Below are 16,894 nucleotides of genomic sequence, written 5' to 3' on the forward strand. Positions count from 1 at the left end.
GCGAGTGTTTACACTCTTCCTGGACCGGGGGTGCCGGAGAACGTCGCTCGCGGACTCTGGGGGATTCCAAACCGTTACTCCGCCCGCCGGGGTGGGGACAGCCCAACGGCTGAGCCTGCGCAGTTGGGCTAGGTCGGCACCAGGGTCCCGGCGCACTACAAGTCCCAGAAGGCAAAGCTCCGCGCGGAGTTGGGGGTGTGCGGAGGGGCGCGGCGGCCGCCTTACCTGCCGCGAGCTTAGTCCTCCGGTTTCTACCGGCTCTTCCCCTCCCCCGTCCCCGTCAGTGTCCTCTCCGTATTAAAAGGCTACTTCCTCTGGAAGCAGATGAGAGGAACCCTTAGTAGCCTCTACACTGACGCTCCCCGCATACTCGCTTTTTCTATCTCTGCCCCGAACTGAGCCTGACTCCCTCACCGGAGTCGGCTAGCGGACGCAAGAGAAGGGAACTTTTGAAGGCACCAACCTGGGCCACCTGATCACACTTCCGCCTCCCGGCCTACGGAAGGTACCGCGCACGCGCTCCCTGCGACTCCGGCGCGGTTGACTTCCGCTCCCACTGTGCCCTGCGAGTCGAATCATGGATCACACTGGTAAGGAGGCGGAGGCAGTGGGGGTCCAGGTTCCATGCCCCCTTGGCCGGCCTGGGACTAGTCGCCCAGCGAACATAGAGGGGTTATATTCGCCTTACAGCCCTGGGGTGTGGCGGCGAGGAAGGAATCTCACAGACCCCCTTCCCGTGTCCGGCCAGGGCCTGCTACTTCCTGGCCTACCCTCCGATGTGGTACCTACAGCCTCGGTGCCGGCAACGGCAGCTCCTTCTGAGCCCGGAGCCGGCACCGCGGGGAGCGCGGGCTTCGCGGAGAGGAGAGAGCGCCGGCAGTTTTTTCCCTCATTTTGGGCGCTCTGCCCTGCGTTATGGGGACTGACGGGTAGAAAGTCTGGGAAGTCTTATTACGCTGGGAGTCGATGTGCTAGAGTGGGTTAGAGACTTCCTGCTGTTTCAGTCAGCTTTGGGCGGGTGCTGCGGTGGTCACTGCCTGTCGTTGTTGTCTCTCCGATCTTTCTTGGACTAGAGGTGGGAGAAGGGAGTCGGATATGGGTTTTGGAATGATACCGGGAGCAACTTTTCTGCTTAAGCCTATAGCATGCCCCGCGCTTCAGCTGTGGTCCTTAACCATCAGTCTTGAGGTTAAAATCAAAATATTCTCATTACTTTCTCCAAGTAAGAATGGCTCCACTCTTTCTTAAGTGTTTTTTGTCTTTTGCTTCCTTGCAGTTTTTGGCTGCTGAATGAGTGCATTTGGAGTTGGATACTGCTCCGTTCAGTTGTATCAGCCGTGTTACTAGTAGGGTGATAAAAGGCTTTTTCCAGTATCAAGCGTTAGTTAGGATTCCTCAGTCATCAACTGTTTACTTAACTTAACACACACACACACACACACACACACACACGTATGTATATACACATACTCTCCTAGGCTTGGAGGTGGAGTGGTAAACAAGATGAACTGAGTCCCTGTCCTCATGGAAGTTACGTTCTATTGGGAAAACCACAATGAACAAGTTTTTAGAAATACAGATTATTATGAGGGCTTTGAAGAAGACATATGGGGCTGTGGAAGGTGGAAGCTTCAGAGAGGGTGGTCAGGAAGAGTCTTTTTAGGAAAGTAACATTTGTAAGCTGTGATCTGATGGATGAGAAGAATCCAGCTTGGCATAAATCACAGGGAAAGCATTTATAGAACATACTAAGACTCTGAGGGAGGAAAATATAGAGAAAACCAATCAGCTGCACTTAGGTAGAGGGAAAGAGCCCTAGGATAAATTGGTAAGGAAGGCAGGAGTCAGGTGGTGCAAGACTTTGAAGTCCATGGTAAAGATTTGAGTATTATTTTAAGTGCGATATGAAGCCATTGAACAGAAGTGGAGGAGGAACATAGTCTCTTTTTAAAGTATAATAGGTTGTTGTATGAAGAATGGTGTAAGAGAGGGAGGCAAGATAAATAGAAAATTTAGGAAGTGATTGCAATAGACCAGAAAAGACGCTTGGTTTAGTGACGGTGGCTTGGTTTAGTAAAAACAGGAATGGGCAGGTTCAGTGAATCTTTTGGTGGTAGAACTCAGGCCCTGGTGGATTGGTTTGGAGGCATGTGAGAGAAACGAAAGGTGTGTAGGGTTCTAGTTTGAGTGGTGTCCTTTATTGGAAGACTTGGGAGAAAAATACCTTTTTTTTTTTAATGGAGTAGAGGTGACAAGTGGAAATTTGGCAACAAGACTTTGGACTGCTAAGTATGAGGTGTTTGTTGGGACATAGAAGGGAAGTTGTCAAGTGGAAATCATAGGGCAATTTGTTTGGGACTTGGTACCATATAATGATTTTAAGGCATGAGAATGGATGAGATCACTTAAAGAAAGGGAAAACAGTAGAGAAGAGGGCCTGGCAGTAGGGAACTCTAGTGTTTGGAAATTTTATATAATTGAAACCGTGAAATCTTGGTGTTAGAGAAGCAAACGTGCCACATTAGTGAAATATTTCTCATTTGAGCCAGTTACTGGAATTGGGAGTCAAGCACTTTTCACAGTTTATGGATGTTACGTTAGGAAATTGTAATGTGGGTTGGTGTGTATCTGAGTATTTATTATCCTACTTTTCTAAGTTAAAGTTTGCCTAAGAAAGTAAAAGTCATCCTAACATGGAAATATTCACTAATGAACTGACCACTTGAAAAAATAGTTCCTACTCAGATATCCCAGATACTTAACATGAGCCTCTTTTCTTTTTCTTTTTTTAAAAATTTCCTTATAAGGCAGTGTCCTTACCAGTTTCATGTCAGAAAATGGTATCAAATGTTGTACACTGATTGTGGTTACAAACCTTACACAATATTCAAGTTTTCATCATATTCATAAATGTGAATTTGGTATTTGTTTGAATCACAAATAAAATCATTGGTAAATGAGGACGTGCCAGATAGCCAATAAATTGAAGACATTATGTCAGGATAGGCATCTCAAAAGGAAAATTCTAATATCAAAGGATTAAAAGAGGCCCGTGGGGAAATTGATGGAACGCTTGAATGTTATGCAAAAATGACTGGTTTTGTGAACGTGCTGAAATCGTCAGTCGTAAAATGAAGGCTATCCTGTAGTATTGTAATAGAAAATTACTCCAAGAAACTCCTAATACTTGATTGAGTCTTTGGCCATTCTAAAAATTAGCACTTAGTTGTAACTGTAACCTAAATTTTATAAAAATACTTCTTGATTCCTTTAATTCAAGATAAAATTCTGCACAAATCTTTTTAAAACCTATATAATACAATATTCCGTATTAGGCCTTTTGCAGTGGATTTCACTTCATATGGGCGGTTACATTCTTAATTCTCACTTTCTATAATATCCAAGGACTTTCGTTGTTAGGCCTTTAGGATTTTTAGTTGTGATATTCAAAAGGAAATTGTGCTGTATATTTTGACTCTTAATAAAACCCCCCAAGCCCCAAGATAAACCCAGAGTGATGTCACTATTAAAGCTGTACTTTGTACTTGGAGTCTGAGGCAGGAGTTAGAGGGCAGCAGGCTCTTGAAAGTCATAATCATGACCTCAGGTGTCTAGGTAGTGTGAAAAGGACTTGTAGTAATGAAATGTTCACCAAGGTAAAACTGTTCAGAGTCCTTTTACTGTCAGAAAGACGTCATTGAACTGTCTCTGATAACTTGCTATTTTTTTAATTCTTTTTTTTTTTTTTTCATTTTTTAATTTATTGAAAAGTCAGGAATACCTTCTAAGCAAAAAAAAAAAAAAAATCATTCTGTCATACCTTTTTGCTATTACATTGTTTGTAGGTATTTTAAACAGCTAGAGTCAAAGCAGATGAAATACATTATCTTTTTGCTGCTTCATTGCTTGTAGATATTTAGCAACTAAATAAGCAACTAGAGTGAAAGCAGATGAAAGGATTATCTGATTGTTGATACCTTTTGTGAAGCATTGAGAGTTAAATCAAGATGGATTTATCCTAGTTTAAGACTTTTAACTGTCCATGTATTCCCATTCTCATGGTTTTTTTTTTTTTTTTTGCAGATTAGCTGTTATGAAAATAATAATAGAAAGCAGACTGAAAGATATTTAAATTAATAGCTAAGGACTGATTTTGAATTTTGTTCTGTGTATTATTGAGAAAGAGTGCAAATCGATGTGTAATTCTAGTATCCTTGGAGATCATTACTGCTGGGTAGGATACTACTTCCAAATTTGACTTTAGTGAATTTAATGTGGATAGTTTGGTTATATCTCTGATTGTGCTGTCTCCTGCAGTGGCAGTTACACAGTGTTGCTCACTAATTATCATCTTTTAAAATGTTGCTATTTTAAATTATTTGCATTTCCTACTTTAGGGCATTTCCTTTTCTGTTTTTAGCAGATAAAGGTAAATATTTTCTAGATGGTACTGTGTCGTCATGGACTTGAAAAAAGGTGGCTTTTAATCTTAGAGTCAGTTCTATGAAATAATGCTTGTATTACTTATAGTATATGAGTAAATTTATTTCATAAGCTAATAACAGAGACATAGAAAGTGTCAGTTATTTAGGCCTAGTTGGAAGTACAGAAATCTTGCATCCTCTTCACCTATAATTTACCATTACAGTGCTGACTAAGAATAACGCAGTCACCTGTACATCTAGAAATGTTCTAGTATATTAGTGTGTGTGTTTACTGCTAAATAGTGTGGTAATTTTTACTATATTCCTGAATGCTTTTTAGAAAAACTGTTTTACACCGAAGAGGATAATCACATCCCTAAAACTAACTTCATTTTCAGGGCATTATTTATTTAATTCTACCATTGGCAGTGTTAGTTTTGTGTTTCCAATATTATTGATTGCCCTGATGTAGATGCAGATTACTAAATTCATTGAGTGCCTACTTTGCATGCTTGATGGAAATGATGGCTTTCTTTCTTTTTGCTGTTCTTTCTTTACCTTTTTTTCCTTCTTTAAAAAAAAAATCTTACAGTTGTTACACAGAAGGATTTTATGTTTCTATAAACCGCTCTGGAAATTACATGGAAAATTTTATTGTCCATCCTCTTAGGGAGAGGTTCTATAACTTTTGTCAACTTTTTAAAGGGCTCCATGTCTTTAAAAGCATTGCTTTAAGAGTTTATCCAAAATAGAGAAAATTAGTACTTGAACTTACATAGCATAGTATTTAAAATCAGATACTCAGCCCTTCATAATGTTGTGTATATTGCTTTAATACCTGTGGCAGAATAACCTTCAAAAAGAAAACCTAAAAGAAATTACAACTTTTTTTCCTAACATAGACAATGAGTTACAAGGCACTAATAGTTCTGGATCATTGGGTGGTCTTGATGTTCGAAGACGAATTCCTATAAAGCTCATCTCCAAACAAGGGAACAAAGCCAAAGCTTCACCTCGAACTCCAAGGACTATAAACAGGATGCCTGCAAAGGCTCCAGCTGGTGATGAAGGTAATGTGTTTAACAGGTCCAGAAGTCTTTCTTCTACATCTCACTCCACCAAATAAGCAGTGTGATTTTATTTACTTTTAGCCACCTCTTTTTTTTATCTTAAATACTCTCTTCTTCAGTCTTTTGACTTCTCATTTTGGCATATTTTACTTTCCCTTTATAAATATTTTTGATTTATTTTCTTTTGTTGTTGAAAGTAACACTGTTGTTTAGAAAAATCTAAACAGTATCGCAGAAAACAATACTAAAGTAAAATTGCCCTCCTCCCATTTTTATTCTCCCCTCAAATCCTGGTATGACTTTTTCATAGTTGCTTTATAACTGCCCCCTTTTATTTTGTAAGATGCATGGGAGATGCTGCTTTCTCAGTAGATTCAGATGTATCTTATTTAAGAAAATGGGTTTAGGTATTTCACTTATGGATATACCATAATTTATTTTAACAATTTTTTAAAAACATTTTGCTGTTAAAGACAGTTTTGCAGTAAATGTCCTTATTTATTTAGTATGTATATTTTGTAGAATACACACCTTAGTATGTATATTTTGAAATTTAAATTTTGCATGAATTTGGGCATTTTAGAACTTAGTGGATTTAGAATTTATGCATTTTAGAATTTAATAGATGTTGTCAAATGGTTCTTAAAAAATGGTACATCATTTTATACTCCCACACCAATATTGGTACTATTATCCTTTACAGATTTTTGTACTGATACACATTTCTTTAATTTATGAGCAGTGCTGTATGTTTTCATAGTATTGGTCATTTCTTTTTTCTAGGCTCTTACCTGTTCATATCCTTTTCCCATTTTTTTCCTGTTTGATTGTCTTTCTCTTGATTTTTATGAGTTCTTTGTTGATTAACAAAATTGGCTTTTGTTATATGTTGTGTATATTCCCTATTTGTCTTTTGAATTTTGTGTATAAAATTTTTATTGTAGAGAAGCTTGACAATTCTTTGTAGTCAGACATTCAGTGTTATCTACTGAACTTCTGAGTTTTATGTCATCCTTAGAAAGGCCTTTCGTCATTTCGTGAGTATAAAACAGTTTTTATGGCCTATGGGCCAAATCCAGTGCTGTTTTTTATCAATTAAGTTGTATTGGAACACATGCATGCCCATTCTTTTAAGTATCGCTGGCTGTTTTCGGGCTTCCCAGGTGGGTTATTGGTAAAGAATCCACCTGCCAATGCAGGAGACTCAGGTTCGATCCCTAGGTTGGGAAGATCCCCTGGAATAGAATATGGCAACCTGTTCCAGTGTTCTTGCTTGGAAAATCCCATGAACAGAGCAGCCAGGTGGGCTGTATATAGTCCATAGGGTCACAGGGAGTTGGACATGACTGAGCTTAGGGCACACAACACAGGGCTGCTTTCACACTATATTGGCATAGTTGAGTAACTGCAGGTATGGCAGTATTTACTTAATTGGTCTTTAGGCAGATAAAGTTTGCTGATCGCTGCTTTGAAACTTTTATGGATGTATATTTGGTTGTTAAAAATGGGGTGTGACCTGAAGTGGGAGGGGATGAAGAGATATCTGAGAGGAAAGGGCTAGAAAGGGGATTTTAGCTTTTTTGCATTGTTTTACTGTTAAACAATAATTTATTTATACATTATTGTATAGTTTTAAAAAATTATTTTAAAACTAGAAAGGAAAAAAAAAAAACAAAAAACTAGAAAGGCCAAAGGCAGAGTACCCTAGATTATTGATGGAGCAGTAGCTGCTGCTTTGTTATCTATACAGATATATATATAGTTTAATGATGGGAGTATAGGTTGAACCACTCTGGATAATGATAATGTGCTCATGATTTTCTTGGCTCTTGTTCTGCTCAGTAATTTTCTGAGTTTTAGATAAGCAGAAAAATTAACTTTCCTTATTTTGAGTTTTCGGTGACAGCAGCTTTTATAAGGCATAAATGGGCCGACTAAGAGCCTAGAGTCACTTAGATATAACTTAGAAGAACTCTACGTTTGTGTTGCAGGTAATTAGATAAGCAGTACACCAGTGTATCAGTATCAGCTTCAAGAGATTATTGTATCTGTGCCTGTGTGTCTGTCTGCAGATGTTAACCAGTTCTAGGGCCAAAAGTCCTGAGAAGCCTGGCATATTGGAGGGATAGATTTGTCTTCTCAGCTTTACCTTAGGTAATTGGATTCTACTTAGAATCCCTATCAAACTGTTCACTGATTTTATTTTCTTTTGTATAAGATGAGAGGATTGCCATCAACTTTTTAATCAGGTCAAAGAAATTGAGCCCATTTGATCTTCATCTTGAAGTTTATTGATATTGATACATACATACAGTGTAGGGGAGGAGACTTGTAGATATGATATAAATTTTGCTGTTTGGGTGAATAACCAGGGAAAGATTTTAATTGAAATGATGAGGTGTAAGTATGTTGTTTCTAAAGTCAGGTTCAGTTAAAGCTGAAGAAGAGGTTACCTAATTTTCTAAGTCATAAGAAGAAAGCCTGCAGAATTCTTTGTTAATCCTTTGGCACTAATACCAATTACAACATAATACCACTTTTATACCATGATCAGAATAAATGACAATCAGTATCTTTTGTGTAATAATCATGATGATAATTATTAGTAGTTTTATACCAGAAATAGTCTGGTGGGTTAATATGAGCTGTTGAATAGGAGTGAAGAGATCAGAGATCCCTTCCTAGCTCCGCCTCTGTGTGTTGTTATGGTCTCCAGTACTGCAGTGTTCTCAGGCATGAGAATTGGACTACATGGGTCCCAGGATCATTTCTGGCAGCTGTTTAGTAAGAGTTGATTATACTGTTCTTAGAGGAGCTTTGAAAGGTGTCAGTGAACCGGTCTATTTTGTCCATGTACAAAATAGAAATACAGGTCTATGTACCTGTATTTCCAAAATGAAATTTAAGATGTGAAAAGTTAATAGGTAACATTTTGTTTTCTCAGAAGGATTTGATTATAATGAAGAGGAACGGTATGACTGTAAAGGGGGTGAACTGTTTGGAAATCAACGAAGATTTCCTGGACACCTTTTTTGGGACTTTCAGGTATAACTAAAAATTAAAAAAAAATTAGAACAATAAGATATTTTAAATACTTTATTAGGACAATTTAGATTGCATAAAGAATAGTGTGAACTTTTATTATAATTATATCTTTCAGTACCTATAAATCATTTGTTAATGCCCTATTTCACTGTTTCCAAAAATAATCTGAAGTAATTTTCAGTGACGTCAAGTAAAATCAATAAGTAATAACACTGTCAAAGGGGGAAAAAACCCAAAACTGATGGTGGCTCAAATAATGTGGCATATGTGGGAATTATATCAAGAGACCTTCATTTCTAATTGTTTTGGTAACTTTTGTACTAACTAATTCATTGTGTAATTTATAGACATAATTTTTAGAAATGCTTAAGGAAATTTTAATTATATCATTTCAACAGATAAACATCTTAGGTGAAAAGGATGATACTCCAGTTCATTTCTGTGACAAATGTGGATTACCTATTAAAATTTATGGGCGAATGGTAAGTATAACTAAGTTAAATTCTGTTTTTATAAATTTATATATTTGTGTAGAGATGAGGACTCTGAAATTTAAGTAGATAGGTTTATTATTGTTTAACAATAAAGTTTATAACGAATAAGTATAAAATAGCTAAGGAAAGTTTGGGGATAATATGCATTTAATAAAATTATCTTGACAGATTCTTGGATTGCTTGTAAAATATTAATTAAGGAAACTAATTGTGAAAACTAATTTCTTTGGATGGTTTGATCCTTAAGGAAAAAAATTATTTTTCTTTAACAGAATAAAATCAGTTATTTCTAAAGGCTAAAATTTTTAATATAAAACTGAATTAAATATTATTTATGATTTCTGAGAATTGAATTCTAAGCACTTTAAAATACAGCACTAACTGTAATTTTATAGTAATTTTGATATATAAATAGGTAGTTTTACATTTTGGTTGGAAAAAAGTTGAATTCACTGTTTAATCTGTGGTAGAAGCCGTGGATTCTGCACTGTCGCTTTGCTGTGTGGCATAACTAAACAGTAATGAATTGTGAGTTTTAAAATAGTGTAGCATTACTTTACTGTGTCCTTCTGATTTATTTTTAAATATTTGTGAGTTCATTAAAGTAAGACTACCAGGGAAGGAGGCTACTTGTATTAAATGTAGAAGATACTTGTTCTTTCACTGCTGTGAAATATTTTCTGAAGATAACAGGACTAGATAAAACATTGTACAGTATTCTTCAGGAGCTTTTAACCTGTAAGGACCATGAATGTGCATGTGTATGTTTTTTGGGGGAAAGGGCCAAAGTTTTCATTGCATTCTCACAAAGAGCTTTGTGACTGAAAAAGGTTAACTGTTGTTTTTATGTAATCAGTACTTAATAAATGTTCATTTTAACAAACAGTTCTCAAGTGCCTTCTATGTCTAGGTCACTGTGCTTACTGTTGCTTTTTATAGAAGTATTTTAATTTGTTCTAGAATACTTAACTGTAACATGTTTCTGTTCACAGATTCCATGCAAGCATGTTTTTTGCTATGACTGTGCTATTTTACATGAAAAAAAGGGAGATAAGATGTGTCCGGGGTAAGATCATCCTTAAATTTTTAAGGATTGTGATATAATGATTTGTAATCTAGGTTAAAGGTGACGATATGATACAGACCAGGGGCAAGATGGCAAGTGTGTAGACCTGACTAATGTTTATCTGTGAGCCTAGAGTTGACTGTGACCTTCTCCTTAGGATGGGGCTAATTAGCTATTATCAGTTAATTTACATTGGCCAAAATAACAATAATAAATACATTACAAAGTTGGCATTATAATCAAAAATATTTTCTTATTTTAATGGGATGCTAGAGAGGTAGTATCATGTAGTGATTTAGAGCAAAGACTCTGGAATTAGAATTCCTGGATTCAAATTTCTATTTTGTGATTTATTAGCTATGTCACATAGGCGATTTCTTTATCTGTAAAATGGAGCTAATAATAGTACTTACCTCCCTGGCTTGTTATTAGAAGTAAATGAGTAGCAGATAGCAAGTACTATGTAAGTATAAACTCTTATTTATTGCCTTCAAATCTGATTATGTCTTGAGTACATCTTAGAACACCTTCATGGTCTAAGACAGGCTCAGACAAGTTAAGACCATCGGGAGGTGTTGATTGATAGTGATCTATTTGGGGATGGTCTTAAAGGATCCAAAATAAACTATGAATTTTTATATCAATTCAGAACCCCCGATAGAAGATTTAAGAAAAACTTTGAGAGAAACTTCTTTGGAACAACTGTACACTTTCTGCGTTACTTATAACCTAAGTTAGAACCTATCCCAAGGGTTGTAGTATTAGTTGATAACAAAATTGTGGACAGTTGTAAGGGATAATTTTCTTTTATGGTGTAGGAAGATTGGCATCTGTGGGAGAGAATGAATTAACAAACCAGTAAGAACTAATTCTTCTCTTAGCATATAAAAGGGAATTTAGTTTTCAAGTTTTTCAGTGTAACTTCAGTAAGCATATCACTGGTTGGCTGTTAGGTATATTAAAACATAAGCTTATCTGGATTAATAGAGCTGGGTCAGGAAGTGAAGAAATGACAATCCAAATTAATGTAAATATTATATACTAATGCTTAAGCATCACCCAGAGAAATGTCCCCCCCACCCCCTGCCATCCTGTTACTGTGGAACTATTTCAGAGTTTACAGCAAATTAGAAGCAAAAAATGAGAAGTGTGCCAAATGGCCACTAAAGGGAAGCCTCCTAAGTATGAAGAAGTAGTACCAGCCTACAGTGAGGAAGGAACACCAGCCACCACTCAAAATCAAGAATATGGAGCCATTTGATAGAGGGCATATGACCTGACCCACATATTCAATGATGATAGCTTATACATGTTTAGTGCTTAACTACTCATTAAGTCCTGTCATTTTCACTCTTTCATTGATGTTTCAAATGTTCTTTTAAGTAGGGTGAAGTGTGTATAAAAACATTAATAAGTTAGGTTAGATGTTATAACCCATTTTACAGATAAAGAAAGTTTAAATGACTTCTTCAAGATCTCAGAGCCAATACTAGATCCCAGTTCCAATTCCTAGTTCAGTCTTCTTTCTACTGTTTCAAGAAGCCTTCTAAAGGCAAAAGTGGATTAAAAAACAGTGAATGAAGAGGAATGGTTACAATTTGATCATGACTCATTCAGAAAATAATTGAGTTAAATTTAGTGTTTTTAATTTAGAAAAATAGGGGTGTGTAATACTTTGTAGTAGTAAATTTGTCTGACAATTCAGGAAGACCCCCTCCTTGAAAGGACTCTTGGCATTCATGGTTTGAATTTAAAATATTGTTTAATATATAAGAACCTTGATGATTAGGATAATGCTGTTTATTTTTGTAGTTCTTACAACACCTTTCACTTAGTATCTTCTACTTAGTATTATTTGCTCAGAAAATTGCTTACTGGTCAATAAATACTCTACAAGCTTGCATTCTCTGATTCTGACAGATCCTTTGGTTTGCCCTTCCTGGGTTTTTGGGGTTTTTTGCACACGGATGCAAAACATAGAATTTTTTGGGATGCAAAACATAGAATTGTTTGTGAAATCAGATAAATTCTAAATCTTGGTAAGAAAAGGTCTTTGCTTCAAACATACTCTGTTTGATAAACAGTTTAAATTTTTTTCTTAAGAATTTTGATGTTGACAAATGCTGATGCTTAATAGCAAACAGACCACAAAGTGGAAAAGATTAAAGGTTGACTTACATTAACTATAACTTTTAATTGTGAACTTTTTACAGTGTTTTCCATAATAAAATTTAAAACTAGTCATATCTTTGAAATTTAGTGCATTATTTTTATAGTCTGTTTTTAGTAAATCAAACTTTTTTCCCCTTCTAATTTAGCTGTAGTGATCCTGTGCAGCGAATTGAGCAGTGTACACGAGGTTCTCTCTTCATGTGTAGCATTGTTCAAGGGTGCAAGAGAACATACTTGTCTCAGAGAGACTTACAGGCTCATATCAACCACCGCCATATGAGAGCTGGAAAACCTGTTACCCGGGCTTCACTTGAAAATGTTCATCCTCCTCCTATTGCCCCACCACCAGCTGAAATCCCCGATCGTTTTATTATGCCGCCAGACAAGCACCATATGAGCCATATTCCGCCAAAGCAGCACATCATGATGCCACCTCCTCCTTTGCAACATGTGCCCCACGAGCACTATAATCAGCCACATGAGGATATTCGTGCTCCTCCAGCTGAATTGTCCATGGCTCCACCTCCACCTCGCTCAGTCAGTCAGGAAACCTTTCGCATTTCAACAAGAAAACACAGCAATTTAATAACTGTCCCTATTCAGGATGACTCAAATCCAGGTGCTAGAGAACCACCACCTCCTGCCCCCGCACCTGCTCACCATCATCCTGAATATCAGGGTCAACCAGTGGTCTCGCACCCTCATCATATTATGCCTCCACAGCAACATTATGCACCACCCCCACCTCCTCCACCACCAATAAGCCATCCAATGCCACATCCTCCCCAGGCCGCAGGTACTCCTCACTTGGTGTACAGCCAAGCTCCACCTCCACCAATGACCTCTGCTCCACCACCAATTACCCCTCCCCCTGGACATATTATTGCCCAGATGCCACCTTATATGAATCATCCTCCTCCAGGACCTCCCCCACCTCAACATGGTGGTCCACCTGTAACTGCACCCCCTCCTCACCATTACAACCCCACCTCTTTACCCCAGTTCACTGAAGATCAAGGAACTCTGAGCCCTCCATTTACACAGCCAGGGGGAATGAGTCCTGGTATATGGCCTGCACCGAGAGGGCCACCTCCTCCTCCACGAATGCAGGGTCCGCCTTCTCAAACCCCACTACCTGGACCACATCATCCAGATCAGACAAGATATAGACCGTATTACCAATGATAATAGTATTCTGAACTGATGATATGATGAGGAAACAAAACTTATACGTATAGTCAATCTTTAAGCTTTGACTGTTCGGGGAAGGAAAAGCACCTCTTGCTGAGGTGGCTGTACAACACTTAGGGTCTTGTCTCCTAAAATGGTTTTAAGCCTTGACCTTAGGATTGATTTCAAGTACTATACTGTAGCACAGTGAAGTGGCTCGGTTGAGCACGGCTATATTTTAAGAACTTTGTTCCCCTAGTGTGGTAAATTGACCCAGAGGTGACCATTTGTAAAAAAAAAAAAAAAAAAAATTGAAAACATTTTTCCATCGTTCCACTTTCAAAAGTACGTCTTTTGTTAAACCCAATGTTTAAGTTTTTCTTGTGATACATTTTGTTAACCTGTGTAAAAGGATTAAATTTCAATATGGTTGTAAAATGCTATTTTTATGTGAACTTAAGTGCAGCCACATACTGTTTTTTAAACCATATGTTTTACCACTAATTTCCCAAAGTTACAATAAAATCCTAAAAGTAAAAATCTAATAGAATTTACTGTAAGGCAGACTGTTAAATGGTAGAAAATTATTTCACATTTTAGGCACTGAAATTTTGAGGTATATTAGGTAAATAATGCACTTCACTTGGATGCCTTTTCATTTATAGGCAGCCTCAGGAGCACCAAAATACATTGAAATTCCAGTCTAAAAATATTTATGTCTGTAATGTTAAGAGGCATTGCTTGTATTTTTGGAAAGATAGGGCCAAAGTAATCAACTCTATAGGCTCCAAGCTGTTGGGGATGCTGTTACTCATTAATGCTTTTTACTGAATGGTTGGAGTCACGTGATGCATCACACTTATTAACCTTAAGTAACATTTTATAGAACTGTATCAGTGGTATTCTTTAGATGAAGTGTGTTCCTCTCTGCTCATTGTCTGAAACTAAATATTTAGGGTTGAATAGGCTTTATGTAATTCCTCATTTCATGGTAGAATTTGATCCTGTGCTTAAGTGGTTTCTTGTTTATTGGGTTTTAAAGTATAATTTGAATGCCATGGAGGAATTTGAATACTGTATTAATGAAGGATGTTCTTGTAATCACATACTTGCGTTGCTCAGGTTTCATTACTGTATGATAAGGTGTTTTTCTCTAACTTGACATTTAAAAACTATTACTGACTTCCTGTTTCTTTTATTGGTTAAACAGTCTAAAACTTGGAACTTTTTTTAGCATAGAGTCAACAGTGAAGACTACCAGATGATTTTGTATTGAAGAGAAAAGTAATGTCTAAATTGTGAATTTCAGTGCATTATAAGGTGCCTTCAGAGTCAGCTTTTGCATTATAGGGGCTTGTTACAGTCCAGCTAAGATGACCACTTACAGTTTATACAGAATTCATATGTATAAATCAACATTCTTAGGATATTACTATATATCCTTTGAATACACCCCTGTGAAGTACTTCCTCCCCCCTAAAATGGTGCATAACATAAACATGAAATGTGTAGTATACAGATACCATTTATTATTAAATAGTTTGTAGTGTATAAATTTAGAACATTTCTTTTTGACAAGAGGTGAACTGATGGCTAATTTACCATTTAATTCTGTCAGGAACAGGCAAAGCAGTTTCTCACTTTGGATAATCTGATGCAAAGTCATCTATAAATTTAGAGCTGAAATAATATAAATGGCCCTTTCAACCATGACCAGCTGAAAATAATACACTTTTTTTTAAGTGAAAGTACGTGATTTTTCACACCTAGCAATTTGAGAGTTCAGTGTTAATTCGGTGTTTCTAATGAGAAATGGTTATTAGAAGCATAGGAGTGAAATAGTGTGAAATGGTGGTGAGTGTGTCTATCATATTACTGTAGGTACTTGGACTGGTGCAAACTTGATTACCTTTAATGGCCCTCTTTAGGAGCTGTTAAAATATTATTGAAAATTCAGTACCAATATTTTGGTTTCATGTAATAGGAAATAACAAAACTCACTTTAAAGCTTCTCAGCTATTTATGAAGAGCTCACCTGATTTAATTGAAATTCACTAGAATTGAATGTATTGAACAAAAAAATGTTATCACGGTAAAATTCCACATGTTAAGTCTCGTAGGCTTTAAAATTTTTTGGTTAGGTTTAAGAAATATGTGTTACGCAGGGAGGCAGTTCAGATGAATGTGTTGTAGCAGACAGTTTTTTTTTTAAATGGTGTTAGACTTGAATTCATCCAGTTATTGTTTGAATGAGGGTGGGTGGGTAGAAGGATAACAAAATTATTGTTAGTGTTTCTTTCCTTAAGGAAAAAGATGTGAATCCCAGCCTTATTTCAGGGAAGCCTTTGAAGCTATGATGGACATAAGTCTAAATTAAATGTATGTATGTTTCATTATATTGCTCTTAAAAGACTACTGAGGTGGCAGTTTAATTCTTAAAAACAATAAAATGAAAGCATAAATACTGTTTTGCCTAGATGAATTTTTACCTAATGATGACACATTTGGGAGAATGCAGAATTTTTCACATCGATACAACTTCTACAGCAAAATTTCACATTTTTGGAGCTTAAAACCAGCAAGGTGAACGTTAATATTTCTAAAGTGACATGCTTGTTCAGAGTATAATGTATAGTATTGGGGAAAATTATCAGTTGCAAAGATTGTAAGAAACTACTTAATATTCATTTTGCCCTGTAAAAAACCACTTGCTCAAGTTATTGTATAAGAGACTAACACTAAAATACAAATGGAAAAGATAATTTGACCATATTTTTAAACTTGAAATAGGTCATTTTATGATATGAAGTATACAGAGCTGCTTTTGGCTTTGTTCTGATGTACTGGAAGAGTATCTTTCATACATCTTTTTGGAAAAACCATGTAAACTTATTTTTTAAAAAGCGTTAATGGAAAAAAAAAGTATGTGGAAAAATCTCAAGTACCTGAAACAAAAATACACTTTTCTGATTATTAGATCAACCATCAAATTGGTATATTGATGTTAATTGAGGCTTGACACAATCATACTATATTCTAACTGAAGTGGATTTATTTTTCTTTACTGGTTTGTAATTGTAATCTGTTCAGTTGTGGCCTAGACCAAGCAGACTTTACTTACTACAATATATGCACAATCTAATAAAGCAATATTGGATATACTACACTTAAAGGGGAAAGAGAGGTAAGCCAGTTAAAATACTTGGTAATGATACTAATAAAAATATTTGAATTTTCAAACATTTTTTGTTTTGATTCATGCCCCTTCAGTTTTCTATTTTTGAGGGGAAAAGTGTTACGGCAGAATTGTTAAAGCAACATTTTAATATTAAACTTTAATTTCCTCAGCTCCCATTTGAATTTTTAGGCATTACAGAATCACAGGAGTTAAATGAAATGGTGGGTCATGAGTTTTTATCACTTGGGCAGGACCAAGTCTTTCTAAAAATCTAG

General features: G+C 36.4%; 1 protein-coding gene across 2 annotated transcripts; it reads left to right on the forward strand.

The window, feature by feature from the left end:
• The first annotated feature begins 200 nt into the window (after positions 1-200).
• On the forward strand, positions 201-16,200 carry CBLL1 (Cbl proto-oncogene like 1). Of its 2 annotated transcripts, none has more exons than XM_043872259.1 (6): positions 201-590; positions 5,327-5,494; positions 8,442-8,539; positions 8,938-9,021; positions 10,026-10,099; positions 12,418-16,200. In XM_043872259.1, exons 1-6 carry the CDS (start codon positions 578-580, stop codon positions 13,454-13,456), a joined length of 1,476 nt encoding a protein of 491 aa, XP_043728194.1. In that variant the 5' UTR covers positions 201-577; the 3' UTR covers positions 13,457-16,200. The 2 variants fall into 2 exon arrangements, with proteins under 2 accessions (XP_043728194.1, XP_043728193.1); XM_043872258.1 differs by having other exon boundaries at positions 203-590; positions 8,439-8,539.
• Positions 16,201-16,894: the final 694 nt, after the last annotated feature.

The sequence above is a fragment of the Cervus elaphus genome, chromosome 18 (assembly GCF_910594005.1).
Source record: "Cervus elaphus chromosome 18, mCerEla1.1, whole genome shotgun sequence".
In the NCBI taxonomy this organism is placed as follows: domain Eukaryota; kingdom Metazoa; phylum Chordata; class Mammalia; order Artiodactyla; family Cervidae; genus Cervus; species Cervus elaphus.